The sequence below is a fragment of the Notamacropus eugenii genome, chromosome 1 (assembly GCF_028372415.1).
Source record: "Notamacropus eugenii isolate mMacEug1 chromosome 1, mMacEug1.pri_v2, whole genome shotgun sequence".
Taxonomy (NCBI): Eukaryota; Metazoa; Chordata; class Mammalia; order Diprotodontia; family Macropodidae; genus Notamacropus; species Notamacropus eugenii.
In genome coordinates, this window is record NC_092872.1 from 47716868 (window position 1) to 47734096 (window position 17229).

The following is a 17229-nucleotide window of genomic DNA, read 5'->3' on the forward strand; positions in this document are numbered from 1 at the left end:
AGCCCAGTCACATGGGGAGGCCTGTGGTGGCACAGCCAGAAGTTGGGATCTCAGAGGACACCGTATTGAAGGCTGGAATGGTTTTAATATTTTATTGTAAACAAGGGAAAACTCATTTTATTCAGCCCCCAATCTGCCATATGGGGTTCTGTTTTTGTCTTAAACTGCTCTGTGGTTTGCAATGTACAATATGGCTTTCTTGCCTCCCTGGCTTGCTCAGGAAGGGTCCTGGCAGTGCTAGGAAAGCAGACAGGCTCTAAATGCCCAGGGTGCCCAGCTGGGAAGCTCTAGATAACCTCACCAGCCCATCTTCTAGCACTCCAGACACCTGGGCACCCAAAGGCCACCTCTGTCCATCATCTGCATGATTCAAGGCAGCCTTTCCATGACCTTTGCTTTTTCAGAACTCTCTTTCTTTACTGGTTCCATTCTCGGGCTTCCAGACCACACAGTGACACGGATGAACACACATTTGCTCCTAGGTGGTGGGCCAACCCCAATCCTTCCAGGCCAGGCAAGTCCTTACACAATGACTGTCTGTACCTCCAATTCACCCTCTTGTGAGGAGATCACAAACTCTCCAGCATGCTCCAGAATCTCTATGTCCTCAGAGGCCACCATGGTGACCGTGGCCTGGTCAGCCTCAATTCCTGCCCGAGTAGTCAATACAGCACCCTCTCCTATGGCTGAGGCCAGGGTCATGGCTACTTGTTCTGTGAGGCTCTCAGGGGTGGCAATGGTGATGGTATCAGAAGCAGCTGCTGCACTGGCTGCCATTCCCTCATCTTCATCCACTGTGACATTCTGGACGATGATTTGGTGACCAGAGCCTGCCTGGTGCACAATCTGCTGCACTACCTTCATGATGTGGCTGTCCACCTGGGGAGAGTGGAAGAGGGGGCTCAGTTCAGGCCTCAAGCCTAGACAAGGAGGGAAGGGAGGCCTCAGCTCTCCACACCATAAGCAGAGGAAAGGGACCCAAGTTTCCTCTCTCCCACTTCAGGGCACATTCTGACCCCTCAGGATGTGGTCAGACTTCATTCTTTGTCCCTGCATTCTAGGATGGTTTTAGCAATCCCACACCCCCAGGCTTCACACTCCACACCTGACCCCAAATCCCCCACTACCCCACCTCAGCCTGTGTGCCCTCAATGATTTCCGTGGCTTCACTGGTCTCAGTGTCTTCTGTGGTGGCCTTGAAAAGGGAAAAAACCAAAAAGAGGACTCTTATCAAACTTGGAAGGGCAGGACAGTCTATCCAGTAATAGCCTTTTTTCCCAAAGCCCACCCTTGGCTCCACCCTCCCCTCTAAATTTCATTAACCCCATCCCAACATAGTGCCGCTCCATGTTCTGAGACTTGTGTGCCCGTGACCCCAGCCCACACCTCAATGATGTACTCCTGAGTATCAGCCACCACGGAGGAGAACTCCACCAGCACCGTGTGGGCATCCTCAGACAGAGCTGGGGGCGATGGGCTAGCCCTGGACACCACCGCTTCTTCCACCTCCAGTAGGCAGCCTCCTGCACAGACACTTACCTGATGAGGACCTGGGTAGGCCTCTGGGAAGCCAGCCCCCCACCCCACTCCCATAGCCACACGGAAATACCACCTACCCAAAACCCAAGTTTTAGCCAGGTCAGGGTCCAAGTTGCAGCAGTCTCACTCCACCAAAGGGAGCCAGCCCCGCATGTCAGCCTCTCAGAGCATGCCAGACAAAGGATATGTCACACACACATACACCAAGCCAAGGGGAGTCACACCCAAATTCCATGGACCACAGCAGTGGGTTCACTAGGCTAACCTTTGGTCCGCAGATGCCGGTTGAGTGTCCCATGCTCAGCAAAGCCCCGGCCACACTTGTAGCACTTGAAGGGCTTCTCCCCTGTGTGATGCCGGACGTGCCGCACCAGGGAGCCCTTCTCCCGGAAGCCCCGGCTGCAGAATTGGCACACGTGGGGCTTTTCCTCCAGGTGTATCCGGAAGTGCACCTGCTGGGCATTCTGCCAGACAACGTAGGGTCAGCATGAGGCCCCTCCACCATGGCTTCTCTCTCTCTTCCCTTCAGAGCTCTCATCTTGTGCTGGCCACACCAGCTGATGGAGGCCTCAGGTCAAAAAAGCTCATACAAGGGAACTTGGGTCAGGCAGGGGGCTGCTTGTAGGCAGTACAAGGTCAGAGAGCTGGCCAGGTCAATGCAGATGCAGAGAAGGAGCCTGTCTGGGTAGGCTGAATTCCAAAGCCCCAGTGAGGGACAAGGGAGAACAAGGAGAAAGGGTTGGCAGTAGCTCTCTCCCATTCCTGGCTCCCATGGGCATGTCCCTTCCCCGCCTAAACTTTGGCTTCCTTTCTGATGAAGAGGAGAAACAGCTCACCTTGGTCTTATAACGTTTCCCACACTTGGGGCAGGCATATGGACGCTCATCTGAGTGTACACGGCGGTGCCCCTTCACGTGGGCAATAGTTTTATAGAGCTTCCCACACTCGCCGCAGCGAAAGCGCCGCTCTCTAACATGCACCTCCTGGTGCTTCTTCAACAAGTAGGCCTTGGGGAACTCCTTTCCACACTGCTCACACCTGAACAGCTGTTGTCCTGCAAATGAAGGGAGACCAGCCCCCAGGGCACACACTGAATTCATCCCCAAGCACTCCCTGTCCCCAGTGTACACAGACATATACAAACACATACCAAGTGCAGCACCTAAACATACAAAGATACAGAGATGTGGAGGTTTGATGAGGCTGCCACATGTCACAGCCATCTTTGTGGTGGGCTGGGACCAAGGGTCCTCTACAACTTTTCATCTCACCTCCTTCCCCGTCCTGCTGCCTCACAAAGACGAACAAGACCTACCGACATGGGCTTTGGCATGCACCTCCAGGGCTGGGGCCGACCTGAAGACCTCTACACACTTAGGGCAGGAGTACTGTGTATACCCACTCTGAGGCGCTGGGTCAGCCTGCAGGGACAAACAATTATCTTCTAAGACTATTGCCCCCCCACAATATAAACACAGTGTGACTACCCCAAACTTACACTTACAGAACCTGACTAATTTAGTCTATTCTCCACTCTGCCCATGTGGACCTGGCTCACCTTCCTATTCAATAAACTCCAAGGATCAAATATCAAATTCTACTTGGCATTCAAAGCTCCTTTCAACCTGCTCCCCTCCGAGCTTTCCAGTCTTTTTCCACCTGACTCCTTCCCATTAATGCTCTGTGACCTGGCCTCCTGGCTCTTCTTTGAACAGAGCACACCACACTCAACCTCAGGCATTTAGGTGGGCTGTCTCCCAAGCTGTGAATCCTCTCTTGCCTCAATTCTGCTTTCTGCAAGTCCCTGCTAAAATCTCCATCCCTCTCTGCCTTCCCCAGTCCCTCTCAGTGCCTTCCTTCCAATCCATCCTTTAGTTTGTACAGTCCTTTCCATGCCATCTTCCCCATCAGACTGTGAGTGCCAAGAGCAGAAACTGGTTTTGTCTTCCTTTGCATCCCTAGCACTTAGCACAGTTCCTGGAACACAGCTGGCACTGAGTTAATGCTTGCTAATTGACTGAAGAGTATTCTGCCCCCAACACTCGTTCGCACACATCTTGCTGCGCACACACTTTGCTACACTTGTGGAGAGAGTTTCATCAGGAAAAAGCATGAATGGGATTCTTCAACCCTGGGGCACAGGAGACTGACCAATGAGGCCCATATCTGTACAGTTACGGACCAAACGATGTGGGGTATGGAGGCCCCTTTGAACAGTCCTAATTGTGGGGCTTCCTCAAGATTCCCTTCAAGAGGCAGAGGCCACCAGTTCCCAAAGTTAATCCCTGAGCGAGAGAAGAGCACATGGTATAGGCACCTACTGTTTGCACTTCTTCCACTGCTACAAAGTGCTGCTCTCCTGTCCTCACCCCCTCAGGCCCTGGCTCCTGGGCAGTGTCAAGACAAGGCTCAGCTGGCATGGGCCCCTCTTCTACCGCAACTCTCTCGATCACGAGACCTGAGTTCTGCATGGCTTGTCTCAGCAAATTCTCACTGCTCACCTCCCCTTCAGATGGCACCTTTTCAGGGACTGATGTCTATAGAACAAACGGGAATATCAGTATCTAATAGAGGACTCTGCAAAGAAGAGTCATTTTAAAAAATGTTTCCTGACATTCTGGCTGCTCTGTTAGAGAGATCATGTGAGTTTTGGTCTAGAACAGCCCAAAGGTAAATTTTGCCAAGGAGAGTGTTGGGGGTTGCAGGGAGGAGAATCTGATCCCTTACAGAGGCTGAGCCTCACTCTGGCCCTCAACAGGATACACGGGGCCTTCCACCAGTTCGAAAAAACATTCATTGTGGCCAAGGAGCTCAGACCTGTTCACTCTGATGATGAGGCCCATCCTCTCACATGGTAACCTTGAGATTTTCAAAGGCTCACCTACCCATCTCAAGAATTAAAAAAAATACGGGACTCCTCTCCTAAGGGTTGGGTTTACAAGTCTGGGCTAAAACAAAGGCTAGAACTTTTCTTGGTACTGGAATTCTTCACCACCCTGCAACCCTTCAGGAGAGCCAAGAACAGAAAGAGAACAGACCAGCCGGCTATTCCCCACCACAACTCAATGGAAAGTAAATGTGTCCAATTCACAAAGACCCTGCATTCAGCAGTTCCCCACAAAGGGTTAGTGCCAAGGAGCATCTCCAAAACAGGACTGTTCATTTTCTTCCTGGTGAACTGGCAGAAGACACTGTCCTCACGCCTTTAGTGCTCTTCATTCAGACAGAAATCTAATCCAACCCACCCTAGCACACAGCCCTTTCCAGTCTAGCCAGGAGCTCCACTTACCTCCTGGGCTAAGGTTTTCATGTCCACAGGAAGCTCCTGCATCTGGACATGGACCTCATGGATGACAGTGCCCTTGTCATCGGTGACAAGGTGAATCACTGGTGGTGTTGTCTCAATGGATTCACTTGTGATGGCTGTGACTGTTTCAGTGTTTGAATCGCTGGATCCTTAAAACAAAAGGAAAACTAAGACCATGAGAAAATCATCCTCCCTCCCACCAGGTGCCCACAGGGCAACTTCCCTGGAAAGAAAACAGCATCTAAAGGGGAGGAGAGGCCTGGGGGGGTAGAATCTCCTACCCTGCACCTCAGCCATCTTGGGGTCAGTGAGCAGTCATTCCCATCTTCTCTCACTCTGCCTAGCAATATCATTCCCCACTATATATTTGAGAAGAGAGAGGCCCCAAGAGTGAGTGACATATGTAGGGCAGGTGCTTCTGCGCTCCTTCCTGTTTCCAGGAACAGCCCAAAGATGACAGGACCAGGGACAACAACAAATCTGTGCATCTGTGATCCTGTATGACCAAAGCATGTTTCCTTGTAACCTAAGAGGTTGTAGAAGTCACCTGCTATGAAGAGCTCCTCACTCCTTATCCCTGAAGGAGCTCACACACTTAATTAGCTCCTGTGTGGGCAACAGGCCAGTAAGTTCTGGGGCAAGAGCACAGCTACTTGCTGTATCCTGGGCTCATCCAGTGAATTCACAAACCTGGGGGAATGTCTTCTTTGTTGACAACTATTTCTTTGTTCATGTTGAATCGGATTTTTTCTGTACAAGGAGTTAAGGATTTTAGGTGTCGGGTCAGAGCTCCAGACTCTCGAAAGCTCTTCCCACAGTTCTTGCACTTGTAAGGGCGCTCATCTGGTGAGAGAACAGTCAATAGTTATACAGAAGGTGACGACTAGAAAACAAACCCTAAGGGAAAAAAATGTGTTTGTCAGTTACCAGTCACCCAGGGACGACTCACTCAGCCACAGGGGTAGCTCTTCTCACCCAGCATGTGGCTGCTCAGAGCCTCAGGCCCATTAAACACTAGCCCAGACTAGAAGCACAAGGCTAGGATCCCTTCTCTGCTGTCCATGGGGACAGAAGGCAGAACCAGTGATGCAGGTGTGAGGGTCCCAACCCAGATAACAACTCCAGGCCCAGCTCTCATCTTACCTGTGTGCCGCCGGTGATGCCGGATGAGAGAACCTTTGGTCCTAAAGGAAGTCCCACATAACTTACATTCATAGTCCTTCTTGCTGCTGTGTGTGATCATGTGGGCTTTAAGGATACTGGCCTGCGAAGGGAAAAGGATGGTTGTATGTAAAATGGAACACCCCACAGAAAACAACACAAGTAACTGAAGAAGGGTCAAGTGGCTCAGGGCAGCAAACATGGCCATTCTCAGAAGGATATTGCTCAGGAGCAGCCAGAGCCCCAACCTGGCAGACCCACACCCAAAGTACAAGAGAAACTCCACTGTCAAGCACCATGAAGGGACCTTGGCCTGGGCCAGCCCAGCTCACCGTTTTAAACGTCTTGTTACACAGCTCACACACATAGCGTCCTTCCTTGTTGACAAGCAGCTTCACCTTTAGTAGCTCAGTGTCATCAGGGCTAACAGGACCTTCTGCAAGCTCACTGTCTCTAGGCCCACTGGGGTTTTCAAAGACATGGTCTGTTGCTGCCACAATGACTTCTTTGATATGACCACTGCCTGGGGGAGAAAAGTCTTGCTATCACATTCAGCTCTTGTCACCAAAGAAAATTCCCGACAGCAGGAAAGTGAGAAATTGTTAGGGGACTTGATGCGGGCCCAATTTCACATAGCTAGCTTGGCCTTGGGTGTTTCAGATGTTCCTGGCTCTTTATGGAGAAACACAGGAAGTGCCATTCAGTCCAGGGATCTGTTGCCAACAGAGGACAAAGGAAAGAAGTGGCCTAGGTTTCCACAGGTCAGTTAGCAAGAAGGATGGATCTAGTCAATCTTGGACTTAATAGGAGATATGGGCTTTGTCCTTCTGAAACCGCTACCTGTCAAAAATTCCCTAAATCATAACAAAGCTGGGCTCAAGGAGAACTAAAACAAGGCCTCCTCTGGCCCTAAAATGGCCCAATTCTTCCCAGGACAGGACACACAGATCTCAAGCACAGCCAGCCAGAAGCAATCTGATCTATCTGGACTCAGTGCCTTTCCTGTAGAGGTACTTTCCTCGAAGAAGCAAATTCTGATTTTTGTTCTAGCATTTTAAAATATCAGGACAATGCTATCATGCTTCATCCAGGAGGGACCAGAAAGGAAACTGCACTAAAACTGGGCCACAAGAGAACTTGGGCTGAAGCTTCATACTGGGACACCAGCGAACATTAAGCTCCTGAAATTGATGAGGTCAGTCCTCAGAGACAAGTGGCAACCCAATGACACCTGGTTTTGGCAAGTTAATTTTTCCTGCTCTGGAATCACACTTTTAGGAGCATCTCCCTACAGAACATGGATAAATGAGCCAGTGAGAACATGCCATCCTTCTCCACTACTACCTCCTTTCATGAGCAGCACTAGTTGCTAAGCCCAGAACCAAACACAAAATACAAAGCCCCATGTAATCTGTGCCTCAAACACCGGGGCAGAACTGGGCATAGGTGCCTGTTCACTGTGCCCCATTCTGTGTATATACCATCACTTGCCTGACCCTCCCATCAGCTGTCTCACAGCCATACATTCCACCTTCCTACTTTAGTAACCAAATTTTTTTTTCTGTAAATTTTTCTATTTTTTTCTAAATTTTTCTATTTCTTTTTCTGTAAATAAAAATTTTGCAAGGGGAGAAAACAAATGATAATTAAACTCTTTAATGGTTCAGCATGTTTCCAAATTATCTCTTGTACTTCACTACTGTAAAGATGTTAGGAAGACAGTAAGATGTAGTGGAAAGAGTGTGAGATTTGGAGCCAAAGAAATGGGTTCAAATTCCACCTCTAACACTTACCAGACATCTGATCTTGGACAAAGTCACTTTACCTTACTAAGCCTCAGTTTCCTTATTCGTAAATTGGGGGAAATAATTCTTATACTACCAATTTCGGAGCCTTAAAGAGTTTCTATAAAGTGTTAAAGAAATATTTATTGTTGTTAAAAAAAATTTCTTTTGACTACTCCTGTGCCTAGTTCTCAGGGTAGGGCATTTCAAGTGCGGAACTACTTCTACCATGGACTAGCCCCTTCTCTACAACTTAAAAAGTCTTAAGAGTAGAGGTTAGTGAAATTATTTGTAATTTGGAGTATTTTGTTAACTATATTTGAATATAAATGGTTTCCTCTGTAATCCTATAGAGTTCATTTTATATATTTAAAAACATTTTACGAAGAAGAGGCTCACAAGTTGTAAAAAGGATCCAGGACACAAAAAAGTGAAGAACCCCTGCCTCAGAGATATGCCTGAGCACTGAAAGAATACAGGCTTCCAGAGCCAGCACGTGACAGTGGTGAGAACTTTTGCCTTCCAGATTCTTAAATCAGCTCTTTAGTCATTGTGCTATGCTGCCTCTCATTAAGAAATGTGCTCCTATTATTATCATTATTAAGAAATACATTTGTACATCAAGTGCCCCTATTTCTTAAGACAACTGATGAGCAAGGGATGTGTTTTCTGGTGTGACGCTAACTGGGTCAGCCCCAGACTCGTTAGTGGTGAGATTTAACCAGCCGAGCCTGTCAGGCCAGCCCAGGAAGCTGGAAGGAGGGGCAGGGGCAGGCAGGATACAGATGCATTCTAGGATATGTAAGAGGGGGAAGGGAAAATTGGGGAGGGTAAAGGGGAGAGAGATGCAGGAAAAGCTGTGGGTAATACAATGGGAAATGAGAAAGAAAGGAATGGCGACAGAGGAGTGGGGGCCTGGCAGCCAAGCAGGAAGCATTTCAGCTAGAGGGAGGCAGCAGCTGGGAGCCGGTGCCTTGTGTACCTAATTATATGGCTGGCACCAACGTGACCCACATAATAGCTACCAGGATCAAAGCAGACTTTCAAGGACAAAGCGGGCGTCTGACTTCGGACCAAAGAGAACTGGTTTTCCAAATAACACCTTCCCGGAAACAGGAATTTCACATGAAAACCCAACATTACCGTACATTCTACACGGCGCGGTGCTGCTGTCTATGCATGACATTTTATTTGTGTGAATGTTCCAAGAATTTGAAGCAAAAAAGGAAAAGACAGACCCTCTAACAACGTGGGGAAGGTGTCAGAGGTCCGCCTTTTCATCCCAGGTGCACACCCACTGTCTCTGGAGATCTCAGCCTCCCCTCTGAGTCTGCCCCATCACCCTCTCTCCCTCAGCTAGGCCCTCTCTCCCTCAGCTAGGCCCTCTCTCCCTCAGCTAGGCCCTCTCTTCTTCCTTTCCCCCTCTACTCTGCTTGGATTAAAAGGCGGATATCCAAAAGAGCTTCCTCCAAGGCCTTGCACTTTATATCGTACTCCCTCACAGACCAGTAATGTGCTTCTTGGCAGATATCCCTTCCCACCATTTTCGGCCCTAAATCTCTGTATACTCAGACTCTCATCCACGGAAGGATCTTCCTCTTCCCGGCTGAGAAGCCATCTACATTTCCGCCTCTCAAATACGCACTGAGCCCCAGCCTCCTCCAGGAAGACTTCTGTGATACAGAATAGTCCCAATGCATGACTAACTCCCTTTCAGCAACCAATGCCTTGATTCCACTCTCCACAAGGTACCTGTGTTTGCACTGCAATAACAAGGACCCCGTCACCTTCTATTTTTGAAGCTCCTTTAACTTTCAAAACATTCTGACATTAATTCAACTGCTCATAATGATATCCCTGTGAGACAAGTAGGGTCTTACAGAAAAAGAAACTGAGGCTGAGAGATATGAAACAAGGTGTTTAAAGCACATAGAATTCCCACCTCTCCCCATCCCACTACCATGCTTTCTCCAGGCCCACCCTATCTCCCCATATGTATATGAATCTGTGCAGCTGATGAACATCTATCCTGTTTCTGTTCAGACCAGGCCTTAGCAAAGTCTGAGCAAGCGAGGTCCCAGAGGCACTGACTAATAAACGCCTGTTGGGGCTGACCCTGGCTGAGAAAGAAAAAAAGGAAAATAAAGAGAAAAAATGGAGTGGGGGTGAGGTATTTGAGAAAAGAGGGGATGAGTGGGAGAGAAAATATGTGACAGTTGACAAGGTATTGCTGGGAAGCAAACTGACCTGCTGCCAAACTGTGGAGGGAGCAAACACTCCGTATACTGTTTCTAGTACGCCATGGTCCAGCCCCCTACCTCACAGCCTCCCACTCTGCACACTGCTCCTTCTCTAGGCCTCAGTCTGTGGGGCTCTCTCTTCTCCAATCTACTTTCAGAGAAGGTTCTGGTGTCTGTCTCAGACACCCTGAAACACAGTATCAAGCAAAGGATCTTAAACATAGTAGGTAAATAAAAGTATATTATTGAATGGACTGGTATGACACTATTGTCCCTCATACAGGACAGTCCAAGTCCCATGTGAAGGTTTTTGCACTAGCTGGAAGGCACTCTTTCCTTACCGATGTCTCTTAGGATTCCTGATTTCCTCTAAGACTCAGCTCAAGTACCAACTTTTGTACATGAGGCTTTTTCTAACCTCCCAAGATCCTGGTGTCTACTCTTCCCTCAAATAAAAACCTTATAACTACTTTGTACATATTTTGCAAATACCCATATATGTACATTTACTTCTTCAGCAGAACACGAGCTCCCTGCAATCAGACATTGATTGCCTAGCACAGCACCTTGCACCTAGATGGCTCTTAAAAAATGCTTGATTAACTGACTGTGACTGAATTCTGAATTCTGAAATCCTCCAGGACAACTTCAACTTCTACCCTAAGCTCTGTCTTTGGAATGAAAGGTTCTGTCCCTTGTTAAAGGAATTTAGGGCATCAGCCAGCAAGCGAGATTTTAAGGCTAAAGGGCCTCATGCTGGTCCTAGAAGACATAGCCCCAGTGTATGGCTGAAGCCCATGGGATTATAGGAGTCAGAGCTGGCAAAGATCCCAGAAAGCATCAACGTCATCTTTTCAATTGAAGGATTTGAGGCCCAGAAAAGCGCAGCGACCTGCCTACCAGGCTTACAGAATTTAAGAGAGAGTACGTGGGAGAATGCTGGGCCTTCTAATCTGGTTGACTCTCAAGAGCTCTTAAAATGGAGACCATTAAAGTGCATTCTCTCTGATCCTGCAGATGGCAACATTTTGATGGCCAGAGCCCCACTCACCAATGATATCTGGAGCACTGCTAACGTCCTCTGAGAGCGAAGACGTCTCCACAACAATGTGAGCCACTGTAATGGACTCCTCCCCAGATGGGACCACCTGCTGTAATACAAGATGGACTGCATGGAGGAGAGAAGCCAGGAAACACAAGACACAGAGAAAGACTCTGACTCTTTTGATATCTGTAACGCTTACTCTCCTTTAAAAGGAATATGGAGAGAAGCATTCTTCAGGGAGAGAGCTCTCAGAACAAGAAGAATCCTTTCCTCTCTTTGGCTGGGGACTGACTCCCCACTGCCAAACACCAATCTGTGTCCATGTCACAAGATGCAAGTGGGCGGACACTATATGATATGCAAGAGGTTTGGGGATTGGGAAGGGGGAAGGGCAAGGAAAGAGCCTTTGCAGCCCATCCTCCATGGGAGAAACAGAGTCAAAGGTAAGTAAGTCACTGTTAGCCCTTTAGGTGGGTAGGGAGCAGCCCCCAGAGATCACACCAGGGAGATGTCCTTACCTCCTGGCCCAGCAGGGCTGCTGCTGAGGCTGTTGTGGCTTCCTGGGGTGCGCGCTGACATGCCTTCTGTATTTTGTGTTGCACAAAGTCTTCAAGCGTAGTGAACTCGGACTGGCAGCGGCCACACTTGTGCATGTCATCTTCATCTGAAACATGAACAGCAGCACTGAATAACTGTGGACATGGCTGCTCCTACAATCTCTGAGCTAGAGGAGTCTTCAAGGGATCTAAACCAACATCTACCTTAAGGAAGAATCTTGACTACGACATCTCTGACAAACACTTCAAAATCATTCATTACCTCTCTGGTAACTCGTTCCATCCTCACATCAATCAATCAACAAGCATTTATTAAGCACCTACTACTTTATGTGCCAGGAATAGTGCTGGGGTACAGGGACAAAAATAAAACAATCACTGAACTGGGGAAGATAACACAAAAATATAAGCATATCCAAGATAACTGAGAAGGAAGAACTAGTAGCTGGAAAATCAAAAAAGGCTTCTTTCTTGAAAGAATTGAGTTGTGAAGGAAACAAAGAGACTCTAAAAAGCAGAGGTGAGAGAAGAAGGCATTCCAGACCTAAGTATGGCCCGTGCCCTGGCACAGAGAAGAGAAATGAAGTGCTGTGTATGAGAAACGGAAGGCCAATCCAGCTGGTCCTAAGGGAGTGGGAAGGTATAAGAAGGCTAGAAAAGCAGTTAAGACCAGGTCATCAAGGGCTTTAAAATCCAGCAACAGGGAACCACTAATGTTAATTAGTTTATTGAGTAGGGGAGTGAAATGCTCAGACCTATACTTTAGGAAAATCACTTTGGCATCTGTGTGGAATATGGGCTGGGGAAAGAGAGGCAGGGGGACCATTTAGGCCATAGGCCATAGGCCAAGCAAGAGGTGACACAGCTCTGATTGAAAATCAGTTTTCAGCATCTTCCAGTAGCTTGTCAGGAGTCAGAACGAGCCACTCCTCTTTTGCCTGACAACCCTTCAAACATCTGAAGGCAATAGTCACATATCATTCTCACCCTCCCCCTACTCTTTTCTTTTCTAAGTTAAATGTCCTCAGTTCCCAAGAGATCCAGGTTACCTGGAACTGCATAAAGCTCTGGGCTGCCTGGCTGCCTAGCACAGGTAGGACCTGGAAAGTGCTCTGGGCCAAGCCTGGGAACACAGCAAGAGCTCTAAAACCCAAGTCCAAAGATTGTACAAAATCTGATTCCTGTTAAACAAATCAAGGTCCTTTCCAAAGGATCAGGAGAATTTGGCATAACTCTCCCAATTTCCAGATTTGCAGATTGAGGAAGGAAGAGTCCCGACATTCATCATCTCTTCTCTGATCTTGTGCTGCCCTCTCCTACTTCTGATTATTAGGAAAGGGCCCCTCACTTCCAACAAGCACTTATTAAGTGCTGTGTGTATGCACATGTGTGTAGGAACCAGAGACACAAAGGCACAAGGTAAAACAATTCCTCCCCTGGAGGAGCTTACTTTCTACTAAGGGGATACAACATGTAAAGCGAGAAGCGAGAAAGAAGCCAAGTTTCAGCTAATCATTAAAAGGAACGTTTGAGAAGGAAGAAAGGGCACTAAATACCAAAAAGGACAAAGAAGGGCTTCCTGGAGGGCAGTTCTTAACTTCTTTTTTATTATTTTCATAACTACATTAATATAATGGGTTTCCTCTGTAATCCTATGTATTTTATTTTGTTCAGTGGTATCAGTCACATCTGACTCTTTGTGACCCCAGTTGGAGTTTTTCCTGGCAGAGATACTGGAGTGGTTTGCCATTTCCTTCTCCAGCTCATTTTACTGAAGAGGAAACTGAGGTAAACAGGCTTAAGTGACTTGTCAGGGTAGTGTCTGGGGCCAGATTTGAACTCAGGATGAAGTCTTCCACTCTCCAGGCCCAGCACTCTATCCATTGGACTACCTATGCATATATAAAACATTATTCTGAGAAGGGATCCATAGGCTTCATCAGAGGGCCAAAGAGGTCCAAGACCCAAAAAGGTGGAGAAGTCCTGCTGTAGGAGATGGCTTATGAGCTTCAATATGAAGAGAAGGGAGGAGGGAGCACACTCCAAGACACAAGAGAGAGACTCATGGAGGCAGGAGGGTTGCAGAATGAGAGGAAACAGCAAATAGACCAGTTTGGCTAGACTTCAGAATGCATGAAGGAGAATAATGTGCTATAAGACTGGAAAGGTTGGCTGCTACATCAAACTGTGATTGCTTAAGTGCCAAGCTGAAGAGTTGGTATTTTATTCTAGAGACAACAGAAAGCCACTGAAGGTTCTCAAAGTACTTGTACTTGATGAAGGTATTTTGGCAGCTGTGTAGAAGATGAGGTAAGAGAAAGGAAGCCAGAAGTACAAACGGGGTGACTAATAGTCCAGGCAAGAGGTGAATGAGCTGAGTAGGGGCTATATGAGTAGAAGGAAGAGGGCAGATGAAATAGATGTTGTCAAAGACGAGTTAACATAACTTAGCAAATCATTAAATATGGGGTGTGAGAAAGAATAAAACTGAGATTGACTTCAAGATTGTAAACAGGAGTGACTGGAAAATGGCGATGCCCTCAGCAGAAATAAGGAAGAATAGTAGAAGGATAGATTAAGGGGAAAAGATGATGAGTTCTTACTTTGGACAGAACTAAATTTGAGATGCCTGTAAGACAAGCAGTTGGAAACGTCTGATGGGTAGTTAGTGATACGGGACCAGAGCTCAGTCAAGAGAGGAAGGCTGGATATATAAATCTGGGAGTCATCTACATGGCCATTATAAGTGAACCGTGGAAGCAGATGAGATCACCAAGAGAAAAGGTGTAGGGAGAGAAAAAGTGGTGGCTCAAGACTGTTTTGGGGGATTTGCCCATGGTTACAGAGCAGGACATGGAAGAGGATGATCCAGCAAAAGAAACTGAGAAAGAAAGGTCAGAAAAATAAGAGAACCTGGAGAGAGCAGTATCATGGAAACCCAGGGAGTGAAGAGTATCCAGGAGAAGGTGGTGATCAACATCGTCAAGTGATGCATGAGCATTGGGAATCAAAGGATTTAGCAATGAAGAGGGTAGTTTCAGATAAAAAAAAAGCTCAGAAGCCAGAAGCAAGTATGAAGTAAGTGGGAATAGAGGAAATAAAAATCATTTCTACATCTTGGGCTGTGGAAATTCATCTCTTCTGGAAATTGTCAATAGGAGGAATTTTTTTTTTTTGCATTAAACAGCTTTAATAAGGATCTGAAATCCCAGATATAAGGAACAAACACACAAAAATATATAAAACCAAAAGCTATTTCCCAGTAGATAGTCAAAGGATACAAAGTTCTCAAAAGGACCACAAACTATTAACAACTGTATGCATAATTGCTCCAAATCACTCATATGAGAAGTGTAAATCAAAAAACTCCGAGAATTCACTCAACATCCAGCAAACTGGCAAAGATGACAACAGATTTAAACAATCAAGGTTCTAGAAAAGCTAAGGCAAGGCACAAGTCTTGTTAGAACTCAGCTGAAAAGTGCCATATGGAACAAAGGGTTGAGCGGAGACTGTAAACTGACATACCACACTAGGATTATGCATAAGGGCTCAGGGGTGGATGTCTCCTCATGACTCACAACTTCTCAAAGGCAGGAACTCAGTCATGGCAGGAGGACTCTGGTCTGCCCTGTCTAGTAAGCCAGATTTAATGTGCATATACAAAGCAGGAGTACATCAGAAAAACCACAGGAAATTAGCTCCTGGCATCACCAGCTTCCACAACCAGATGGCTTCATGCAGCATTTCCAGGGTGCCCATTTCATAGTGGGAAGGACTAAGATCTAGTGAAGGTAATTCTCAGTCACAATCTTCTTCCCTCTCCCTCACCCCCACACCCTCCTCTTTCCCTGGTTCCAGAAAAATAGTTCATTCTCCCTTCTCCCTGTTCCCCAATTCATAAGGACCAAGGTGATGGTTCTATTAATAATAATAGCTAACTTTCCATGGCGATGGCTATGTGCCAGCGCTGCGCTAAACACTTTACAATTATCTCATTTGATTCTTACAACAATCCTGGGAAGTAGGTGCCATCATCACCATTTTGCAGATGAGGAAATTGTAGCAGGCAGAAGTTAAATGACTTGCCCAGGGTCAGTCACATAACTAGATGCTTTCTAAGACAACAAAATGGCCAGAGCCAGAAAAACTGCAAAATGCCCTGGGAGAAAGCAAAGACCCTTCCTCTATGGGCATGTCTTATCCGTTGGCAGCCCGTTCATTTCAGATTTGTAGAAAGTCAAGAGCTGGAAGGGCCTTTGGAGATCTAGTCAACACCCTCATTTCGCAGATGAGGCAGCTGGATAAAGCACCAGGTCTGGAGTTCCAATCTGGCTTTAGAAAATAGCTGTGTGAGCCTGTGTGAGTCATTTCGCCTCTGCCTCAGTTTCCTCCCCTCTAAAAGGGGGGATCATAACAGCACCTCCCTGCCAGGGCTGCTGTAGACAGCGCCCTACACCAACGTGTGTCAGTTACTGAAACTGACGAACTCTCCATCACACGCAGGGCTGTGGCAGCCTCCGGCCTGCTGACCTTGACCTCCTTCCTACATCACAGCCCCCTGACTGCCGTCCAGGTCTGCCAACGATACCGGCTCGGGTGCATCCAGGGCTGGCTGGGGGCACTGAGCCCGGGTCGGGGGGCTGCAGGGAAACCAACCAAGCTCGTCCAGCCCCGCCTCCCTCCCCGCGCCCTTCCCCCGGCGCGGCCTCAGCGGGGGTCCATGGGGGCGGGGGCTGCTGGGCTGGACCGGGAACGCGAGGGCCTAGGCTCAGGCTAGGGAGAGAGGCGCGAGGTGCCAGCGTGGGGGAGGGGCGAGCAGGGGGGAGGGGCACCCACGAGGTCATGTCAGTCCCGGGGTCAGGGGTCAAGGAGGGACCGCAGCCTCCTGGCCTGCCTGCCTCGGCTTCCCCTCTTTACCTTCTTCGCTGAATGGCGTCGTAAGGCCAAGGAAGCCGCTGGGAGCTGAGGCCGCCGCCGCCGCTGCGCCTCCAGGCTCGCCCCGCTCCCGCCCGGCCCCAGCCCCGGCTCCTGCCGTATGAGCTGCCGCCACCCGCACGGCCATTGCGCCCTCCATGTCGCAACGCGCCGCAGGAAGATGGCGGATTTACGACCGTGTCGTCATAACAACGGGCCGGGCCGGGAGGGAGGAAAAGAGGAGGGGCAGTGTGGGGGCGGGGCCAGAGGGAGGCGTGGGCGGAGTTAGGACGCGCCCGGGCCAGCGGAGGGGTGTGCTGGCCCACGGGCCCAGCCGGAGCCTTTCTTCCCGGAGCCGCTCCGGGTGCGCGGGGCCCGGGCTCACCTCCCTCCCGCCGTGCTGCGCGCCAGGCCCCGGGCAGCAGGCCCCGCCTCCCCGAGCGTGGGCCGTCCGCGGTCCCTCGAGCCTTCGCGTGGCCCCGAGCCTGGGGTCGGGAAGACCCGAGTTCCAGTGCCGCCGCGGGTCTTTTCTGGGCGAGTCTCTTCCCCCGTTTCGATGTGTGTAGAGCTCTTAGCACATCTCTGCCGCGCCGTGCCGGGCACCCCTTCCCTGCATCTCCCCATCCCCGCCGTGGACACAGACCGCGCTCCTTTCTAAGCCCGCGAGCCCGCACCCTGC

At 48.8% G+C, this 17229-nt stretch overlaps 1 protein-coding gene across 2 annotated transcripts; it reads right to left on the minus strand.

The window, feature by feature from the left end:
- Positions 1-78: 78 nt before the first annotated feature.
- E4F1 (E4F transcription factor 1) lies at positions 79-16769 on the minus strand. Of its 2 annotated transcripts, XM_072599463.1 has the most exons (14): positions 16554-16769; positions 11595-11740; positions 11083-11182; positions 6340-6530; positions 5990-6110; positions 5537-5689; positions 4829-4995; positions 3861-4076; positions 2855-2960; positions 2376-2593; positions 1805-2003; positions 1387-1523; positions 1133-1195; positions 79-879 (listed from the first exon to the last, which is right to left on the minus strand). In XM_072599463.1, the coding sequence occupies exons 1-14, from the start codon at positions 16708-16710 to the stop codon at positions 523-525; spliced, it is 2331 nt and encodes a 776-aa protein (XP_072455564.1). In that variant the 5' UTR covers positions 16711-16769; the 3' UTR covers positions 79-522. The 2 variants fall into 2 exon arrangements, with proteins under 2 accessions (XP_072455564.1, XP_072455566.1); XM_072599465.1 differs by lacking the exon at positions 11083-11182 and having other exon boundaries at positions 16554-16715.
- Between the last annotated feature and the right edge of the window lie 460 nt (positions 16770-17229).